At 39.3% G+C, this 9561-nt stretch overlaps 1 protein-coding gene across 2 annotated transcripts; it reads left to right on the forward strand.

Annotated features, from left to right (window-relative positions):
- Positions 1–1065: 1065 nt before the first annotated feature.
- LOC108982603 lies at positions 1066–4681 on the forward strand. 2 transcript variants are annotated; one of them, XM_018954034.2, is made up of 2 exons: positions 1066–1565; positions 2754–4681. In XM_018954034.2, the coding sequence occupies exon 2, from the start codon at positions 2833–2835 to the stop codon at positions 4513–4515; it is 1683 nt and encodes a 560-aa protein (XP_018809579.1). In that variant the 5' UTR covers positions 1066–1565; positions 2754–2832; the 3' UTR covers positions 4516–4681. The 2 variants fall into 2 exon arrangements, with proteins under 2 accessions (XP_018809579.1, XP_018809580.1); XM_018954035.2 differs by having other exon boundaries at positions 2794–4681.
- The last annotated feature ends 4880 nt before the right edge of the window (positions 4682–9561 follow it).

Consider the following 9561-nt stretch of genomic DNA (forward strand, 5'->3'; position numbering starts at 1 on the left):
CACCTTGGAAAGTCAAACCCAGAAATCCAATGGAGAGAGAGAGAGGGAGATAGAGATAGAAAGAGATAGAGAGTGAGAGAGACAGACTCACGGAGTCATGATGGAGGTAGAGACTTAGGGAAAGGTCGACGTCGACGGAGATGCGGCGGCGGCAATGGGGTTGCGGCGAGGAGGCACGGACGGATTTAGGGTTCCTTTACGCTGCGTAACGAGAGAGAAAGGAGAGAGAGAGAGAGCGCGAAAGATTCGGGCGGGGGGGTTCGTTTAGGAATCGTAAAAGGATCCAGGTACTGGGTTTAAAACCCAATACCCGAGTTTGTAACTCGCATCTGGGCCAGATAAGTCTGAATTTTCCAACCCAAATTCCGGCCCATATTTAATTCGAGCCGAAATCCAAAATCGGATCCTCATTTTTCAAATTTTAGATCGAGCCGAAAAAAAAATCCGAAATAGTCTTAAATGCAACCGAGGCCTAATTTTCTGCTCATCATTAATTTTTGCGGGGATTTGACTTTGGTCCAATGAACAGAAGCGCCTGCAATAAATGATTAAAGAGAGAGAGAGCAAGGCATGGAGAGAAGGCACTTTGGGCGAGAAAACCAAGACGTGTGGGGGCTGGTCTTGGCGTTGCGTGCAGCCAGAAAGGTATTTTAATTTAAAAAAAATCTTCACAACCTCCTATCTCCTTCACAATAATCTGTCTCCTTCACACGTGGGATCCTTTTCACCTTCACAATAATCTGTCTCCTTCACACGTGGGATCCTTTTCACCTTTAGGCACCATTTTGAAAAAGTCATAAGGTGTCTCCATCTCACACGTGGCGACTTCTGCCACGTCATCACATCGGTAACGTAAATATTTCGAAAAAGCATATTCAAATTTTACCCAATCCCAAACGGTCGGATACTCAGTCTGGACCCCAATCATGGCCGTTGAATCTTTCATCATGCTCTCCCTTTAACCTCTAATGTCCGAAACTTAACCCCATCTCTCGAAGATACTGCGTTTTTTTCACTGAAAGAATCTATTCGACACAGAGACTGGCATTTCCTTCCACAAGACAGAGAGAGAGAGAGAGTGAAGTTTGATTTTTGAATTTGATTGCGATTGTTATATATAGTCTCTCCGTGTCTTGTAGTGGTAAAGCTCGAATACTTTGTGGGTTTTTCAAACGTGGGGCGGCTTCCTCTTCTTCTATAGGTTGAAGATTCCCCTGTATATTTTTCTTGGGGTTTTTTTTCTTTTAATGATTCTGACCGTCCGATATCTGTTTCTTCGTTACGAAATAAAAATGAGCGGTGGCTATCTCTGATTTTGAGATACTGTTTTCTTGTCTGGTGTTTTGAAAGTGAGTGGGAGAGAGTTTTTGAATATCCTTCTGTTGTTTGATTGCTGATTTTGGAAGCACTGCTGGGTTTTCATTTACTGAGGAGAGAGATATTTGAAGTTAAGATATGCATTTCCGAGTTACAGCTTCGAGAGAAAGAGAGGTTTGAAGATGAAGCTATAGTGGGTTGCTTTCTGAGTAAAAAGGGACAAGCTTCTGAGTTTCTGAGTCTTAAAGGTTGGTTCTTGAAGCCGTATTTGCTTGCTTTCTTTGATGCCAACTTCAGAAAAATGTGATTTCGTTTTCTTTTTGTTCTTTCCTTTTACTTTTGAATTTTAGAAATTAATTTGCTTTCTTGATGCTTCAGAATAATAGCTGGTTTTTAATCATTACTCCTTTCTTTTTCTGCCCTTTCTCCTTATAGAACCAGCTCGTAGAGATAGGAACGCACTGTTTGGTGGCTGTTAATAGTCGGAGAATCCTAAAAGTTAAGGAAAGTCAAGTCAATTTGCGGAAAAAAAAAATATATATCTTATTTTTCGTAATAATTTATTATTTTCTTGAGATTTTCTTTTTCCTGTGTGGCTTGTCCATTTCAATTAAATAAATACACTCAGTGAAATACATGTTTAGATGGAGACGCCTGTCTTCTATTCGAAGGAAAGTCTCTCTCTCTCAACCAGGAAGGTCCATTTCTGAGGAGAAAAATGGAAATACAGCTAAGAGGAATCTTAACCGTTGAATATACAGCTAAGACCAAAGTTCTCCCTACCTCCGAAGAAATCTTAACCGTTGAATATAGATCAGGATCAACTTAGCAAAAAACTCAGTAGAGATATCTGGTATCGTATTCGCGATCTTCTGGTTGGAAAGTAGAGTTGTATCATTAGTTTGTACTTTCCGAAAATCCCCTCATATATCATTGCATTTCTAAGTCTACATAGTATGACAATGGTTGGGCTAATTTTGGAATTTGAAGTAGTAATCTGCCGACGTTTTCTTAATTGGACGGCACGGGCTGGCCGATAAAAGTAACTTCTTTCGTTATCAATGTCCAATGACAACGTTTTGAATAATCAATTCTAATTTTATTTTGATATAATTTTTTACATTCTGAACTCTTTTTTAATGAGCACTTGCTATAAAGCAGTGTGAAAAAACTCGTGGGGCATCTTTAGGTACTTCGATATAGTTGGTCAGGTCTTGTTTTCAGAAAAATAAGTTTCTTGTGATCATACAAGATTCTCGAAGCTCTTGATGTTGTCCCATTTGTTGTTTTGTGTGTTCTTTTATCAAAATCTCTGATTTTTATACTGCAGGCTTAATCTTTAATTCATGTGTTTCCGATTGCAACCGCTCCACTGCCATCTAATTTTTCTATGAAAATATCATTTCCTTACTGTGTTTTCTCATCTGGATTGTTAGCTCACAGGCCTTGGCTTTCTCATTATTCCGTTTGTCACAGCTCTGGCAACGAATTTGATCGATAAGAGACATTGAAATCATGGTGGAAGATAGTGCAATTAAGGTTTTGGCTGACACCCAGTCAGCTGAAGAGTGGTTATCTCATGCTCAAGGGCTTGTTCCAGTGGCACTTAATAAGGCTAGGGAGGTAAAAGTTTTTCCTGGTAGGTGGAAGATGATAATATCAAAACTGGAGCAGATCCCAGCACGTTTATCAGACTTGTCAAGCCACCCTTGCTTCTCAAAGAATGCACTTTGCAAGGAGCAATTGCAGGCCGTATCGAAGACGTTGAAGGAAGCGATTCAATTGGCTGAGTTATGTGTTGAGGAGAAGTATGAAGGCAAGCTTAGGATGCAGAGTGACTTGGATGCTTTGTCAGGGAAATTGGACTTGAATTTGAGGGACTGTGGGCTTTTGATCAAGACTGGAGTTCTTGGAGAGGCTACTTTGCCTCTATCTGTAGGTGTTTCTTCAGCCGAACCAGAGGCTGCATCTCATAGCAATATAAGGGAATTACTCGCGCGGCTTCAGATCGGGCACTTGGAAGCAAAGCACAGGGCTCTTGACAACCTTGTTGAAGTAATGAGAGAGGAGGAAAAGAATGTTTTAGCTGTTTTGGGCCGGAGCAATATTGCTGCTTTAGTTCAATTGCTCACAGCAACATCTCCACGAATCCGGGAGAAGACAGTCTCTCTAATTTGCTCGCTGGCAGAATCTGGGAGTTGTGAGAGTTGGCTTGTCTCAGAAGGAGTTCTGCCTCCTCTGATTCGGCTTGTTGAGTCAGGTAGCTCTGTGGGCAAAGAGAAGGCTACAATTTCACTTCAAAGGTTGTCCATGTCTCTGGAAATAGCTCGTGCAATTGTTGGGCATGGTGGGGTTCGTCCACTGATTGAGATCTGTTCAACTGGTGATTCTGTTTCACAGGCTGCGGCTGCTTGTACTTTGAAGAATATATCAGCTGTCCCAGAGGTAAGACAAATTCTAGCTGAAGAAGGGATTGTAAGGGTTATGATCAATCTTCTTGATTGTGGCATGCTTTTGGGTTCCAAAGAATATGCAGCAGAGTGCTTGCAGAATCTCACCTCCAGCAACGATAATCTAAGGAGGTCTGTTATTTCAGAAGGTGGTGTTCGGAGCCTATTGGTTTATCTGGATGGTCCACTGCCCCAAGAATCTGCAGTTGGGGCATTAAGGAATTTGGTTGGCTCGGTTTCTACGGAAGTATTGGTTTCACTTGGTTTCCTGCCCCGGATAGTTCATGTGCTTAAATGTGGATCTCTGGGTGCACAACAAGCTGGTGCAATGGCAATCTGTCGGATTTGTACCACAACAGAAATTAAGAAATTGGTTGGTGAAGCTGGATGCATTCCTCTGCTTGTCAAGATGCTTGAGGCTAAATCAAATGGTGTTAGAGAGGTTGCTGCACAAGCAATTTCAAGCTTGATTATCCTTTCCCAGAACTGCAGGGAAGTTAAGAGGGATGACAAGAGTGTGCCGAGTTTGGTACAATTGCTTGACCCAACTCCACATAACACTGCAAAAAAGTATGCAATTTTCTGCCTTGGATCTCTTTTTTCAAGTAAGAAATGTAAGAAGCTGATGATCTCATATGGAGCAATTGGATATCTTAAAAAACTCACAGAAATGGACATCCCTGGTGCCAAGAAACTGCTGGAGCGGTTAGAAAGAGGAAAACTAAGGAGTTTGTTCAGCAGAAAATAGAAGCAAATTGCAAGTGTCTTTTGTATAATGGTGTCCTCGCCCCCTATTTCTTTCTCTTAGTTTTTTATGTTAGTTGTTTCATTGTCTATATGAAACAAAGTTGTTTATGATATGAACTTGGAATGCGCAAGCTTGCTATTCCATGCAATCAATGTTCTATTATTAATTTATGGTCTCTATATGTTGCTTTTGCATATTTCCTCCTTTCCTTCCTCATATTTACTGTTACAGAAGATATGTTCGTGGTTATTCTAAGGTGATGATTGTCTGGCTTTATGATTTATCTGAATCAAAGGTAAGCTTTTCTGAAAGCTTTTGTGGAAGGATATTGATGCTGTTCATGAAATCACCTGTATTTGTAACGTGTGATGCACCATCTTTGTTGGTAGAAAATAGAGGATTTTTAACATTGGAGTAGGACAGGCAGCTCGAATTTGGGCTTTTGAAGCCTGCATTACAACAGTGCGTCTAATTTACTGAAAGGGGGTTTGTACCTGCCACCACTTAGGTATTCAATGCTTCAAAATGCTGCTACTGAGCTTCCCTTCAAAATGAACTAAACTTTCTCCTCAAGGGTTATGATTTTGGTGTTGAATTCTAACATGTGGAATTTACTTTGAGCATTTTTCAAACATTGCTTTACATGCATGCATATATGTAGAAGTTCCACATACTTTGTAATGTCCCCATCATAATTATACTTTGTATTTTGTTTTGAACCCAGCCTAAAAATCCTATTGGGAGATGCTTCCAAAACCTTATTTATCAAGCTTTGGATATGACGTGGTAAAGATGGGGGCTATCTTACTTTCTTCGGATTGCAACCCAAAGATTAAAGAAACCAAAATGACATCATGGAATATATATGGTTGTTTCATGTTTGTTATAAAGCAGATAGAGCACTGACTCTGAGAGCATTATTGGTGGCCGGATGGAGCACTGACTCTGAGAGTACTATTAGTCTCTTTTCAACAACATCAAATAAGAGACTCAACAAATATTACAAATCTATCACTATTCTATTAAAATATTAATTTTAACATTTTTATTTATTTATAATTATAATTATAATTTGAAGATTTATTTATTATTTAAAAGGTACACACGTGTAGATTCTAATTGTAATTTGAGAAATGATACTTGCAGTCGTGAGTGTGCAAGTGTCGTGCAGTCGTTTTGAAAAAAGTGAATAAATACAGGACTCACATGAAAAGAAATTAATTTTTTAATAGTAAATTTCACTTTTTTAAAACGACTGCACGACGTTTGCACATTCCACGACTGTATGTATCATTACTCAGAACATTATTTTTTCCAGACACTGATCTTTCAAAAACCCACGGCCAACATTCTTTCTCCACATGCATCAGAAACCCACAGCTAGAAAAATGCAGGCCATCCCTCCAAAAGGAAGCCATCCCAGAAAAATGGAGGCCAGAAACCCACCCATGCTTGTCTCTCAGACTCCGTGAAGGCCATCCCAGAAAATAGAGTCGACGAACCAGAAAAATAAAAGACAGAAAAAGGAAAAATGATGTGGCTTACGGTGGCGATTGTAGGAGTCGACAGCATTCGGCGGTTGCAGCTGTTGGAGTTCAAATGAAAGAGAGGAAAGCAGCAGGCAGAGCACAATTTTTCTCCAATTTTCCTTCTTGCGTGGAAGAACAAAGGTAGCGAGAAGGAATTATTTATTCTCCAAATAATATTTAGCCAGCCTCTTGGCTAGCCAAATTTGGCCAACCAAAGAACCTTAGGTTATAATTATTGTTCATTTGTTGAGTTCATTACAATGGTTTATTGTGCACCTTAGCTAAATTTTAATTTTGTTGAGCCCACTACTAATGTTCTCTGCTTTTGGTATCAGATAACTACTATAGACACAAAGAGATTACACAGAATAAATTCTTAAATTGATGTGGCTTTATGAAATATGTTATATTTACTTTATAATAAAAGTAATTTTACAATCTGACGTATTATATCAAGTCACATCAATTTGTAAGTTTATTTTTGTATAATTACTTTGCGGTTAAATTGCTTTTCTTGGTACCATTTTACTCCATCCACCATACATCAACCCTGAAGCTAAATAGCAACCCACGTAATCAGCCTGACTCTTAAATAGCAACACACATAATCAGCAAACCAGCGGGGGCTGTAGCACGATCCTTACTCTAACCACCATACATCAATCCTTGTCAATTTGTACTGAAGAGTATTTGAATGGCAGTAATGGAAAATCCTACCAAAACTCTGGACTGAAGCGTATTTAGATTAAGGGAAAACTTGGAGGTCGGTCCGTCTGTTCTTCTTCAATAAACAGCCCTCCACGTTAGCCTTCTATTTTACATATTATGCATTTGCTTACACCCGATCAACATCTCATACCACCCTCTCGTGCCCCCCTATCACTTTCTTCATCTTCCACTCCATCCCAACCCAAACTCAGATCTCGACCCCACACTCATCCTCAACGACAACTCGACCCCCTGAGCCAGGTGACGGAGCTCGACCCCTAGAGAATTTTTCACAGTCCTCCCGTTTTCTCATTGTTGCTCTCTCTATCCTCTCCATTACAATTAAAAATTTCGCTGTTATGTTTTGATTTCATTGGTTGTGGGTATTAGCTAATATCAGATTTCGGCCGCACAGGCCAAGTGACTCCCATCATCTGTGCGGCACTGCATGCTGCGAATCTAAGTAATGGAATCAAACTAAATCGTAAGCTTGGACTTGCTCCTGAAATTCTAGAAGATCTGTCCACCTCATAAAGAAAGCAGTCTCGATTCACAAGCATTGAGAGAGGAATAAGAAGGACAAAGATTCCAATTTTAGGTTGATTTTGGTTGAGAGCGGGATCCATCGCCTAGCTCGCTACTACAAGAAGACAAAGAAGCTGCCATGTATGGACATATGAATCTACCACAACTAGCACTCTTGTGGCTTAGGAAAAATTTGGTTGAAAAAGTTTTGGATGCTCCCATGGATGTGTTCTTGGACGAGGAACTTTTAGTTTGCAATGTTTTTTTTTTTTGGGTCAAATTGTGATGCAAAGAACTTTGTCAGGATAAATATTATGGTGGAACAATTTGAAGATCCTTTACCACCCGGTGTTGCTTCTCCCATATCTTTTTAGTTTTGTTTGGAATGGATTGGTGGCGGCAACGAAATGTTCTCTATCGTTGTTCATGGTGTTGTGAAGTGGGGAAGGGGTTTCGGTGGAGAAGACACGGGTTCAAGGGATTTCTGAAGTGGGGGAACTTTTCTCTTTTCATTTGTGAGTTTGTGTATTGTGTATTTTCCCCACTTTCTGATGTGGCTTTATGTTATTGGTGGGTTGTTTTTCTCCCATTACTAGTTAGGCTGCTCCAAAGTGTTTCACTTAGATAAAAAAAATGCTATGGAAAGAAGAAAATAACAAATGAGTTCCGCTTTAATAACAAATGAGTTGCTAAGGCTTTAATAGCCTCAAATAGAATTTTGCCACATCAGCAATCCCACACAAAAACCATAAGGATCACATTGGATGAAATCAAAATTTCTCCACAAACCAGTTCCATCGACACAAAAACCACTCAACCTCAGTCAAAACTTTGAGCCCCTCACAAAATTCAGATCGCCGCGTTGGCTGCAAGATCCGTCGCCCACCGCCACATAACTTTATTTGCGTTGCCCACTAGTTCCGTTGCCCACCATCTCCATCTGGGTCTCTGTTTTATTTGAAGTGATAAATTTTAATGATCTAAGGCTATAATAAGTTGCATCATGAAAGCCACTATGAAGTAGCAGTATTGTGAATGATGTAGTGCATATTTAGAAAACCTGTTCCTTAATTATGTAGAGGACTTCATGCTGAAACTCAAGCTCCTAGGGCTAGGAATTATACAAAAATCTCTCTTGGTTTGTAGTTGAGCTTGACATGGAAAGCTTGTATTTCTAAAGTGAAAAGGGGCTAAAGTAGGTAATACAAATTTGGAAATAAAGAAAAATTTCAGAAGAATTTGTAAAAGGGCTTCGATCTAAACGACACCAGAGGAAGAGAATAGGGGAAGCATTACGTTGGAGTGGGGATGATTTTGCCGTAAAAGCCGCTCACAAACTTCTAAGGAAAATAATTCGTAAAAGCCCTCACAAACTTATGAGACTTTTCGATTCAGATCGAAGCCCTTTTGTACGAATTCTTTTGAGATTTTGAGCTTGACTTCGTGCGAGATGGAGCGAAGAGGGGGGGGAGAGAGAAAGGGTTACGCTAGAGCGGGGATGATTTTATTTTCGTTTGTTATCATCTGATGTGCGGGCACATGGTAGCTAAAATTGGAAGTCTATTTGTCACACACTTATTGGAAGACTGTTATTTGAGATATAATAGACGGATCGACTAGAAGATCAACTCATAACAAATGTATTTGGTCCCAAAAGTTAGTGTTACCAAAGTGAATTTTGTCAAACTTTTAGTGGCCGAAACAATCAGTGTCGATTGAGTTATTTTGTCGATGCCCATTTGCATTCTACAGCGGTTTAGCCCATCGAGCTTTGTCCAGAGGCCTGTGAACCAAAAAAAAAAAATAATAACTTCAGACTTCACAGGGGGCTTTGGATATAGATCCGAGAGAGTATACGACAAACATGCTTGCCATACAGTGAACAAATTATATATACAAATCTTAAATAGATAAATTTTATATAAATATTTATAAAAAATAGATTTTATTTTAAAAAAATATAAAAAAAAATATTTATTAATAAATTTTTTTTTTTATAAAATACTTATATAAAACTTATGACTTATTCCTAACATTACTATTTATAGTAAGATACACGCATTATCTGGGATGACAAATAAAACGAAGATTTTGAGGCATAACAGATTGACTGCTTCCTTCGGATGCGTGCTTGACTAAAGTTCATATTTTGACGGTCCGGCTCTTAAGTTTCAGAAGTGCGCCCGGTGGATGAAATCCATTCGATTAATCGATGTTCATCCATCAACGGTCAAGAATTCAAAATTATTTCTTCTGTAAATATGATAGGAAGAGGGTTAAGGGC

The sequence above is a fragment of the Juglans regia genome, chromosome 7, assembly GCF_001411555.2.
Source record: "Juglans regia cultivar Chandler chromosome 7, Walnut 2.0, whole genome shotgun sequence".
In the NCBI taxonomy this organism is placed as follows: Eukaryota; Viridiplantae; Streptophyta; class Magnoliopsida; order Fagales; family Juglandaceae; genus Juglans; species Juglans regia.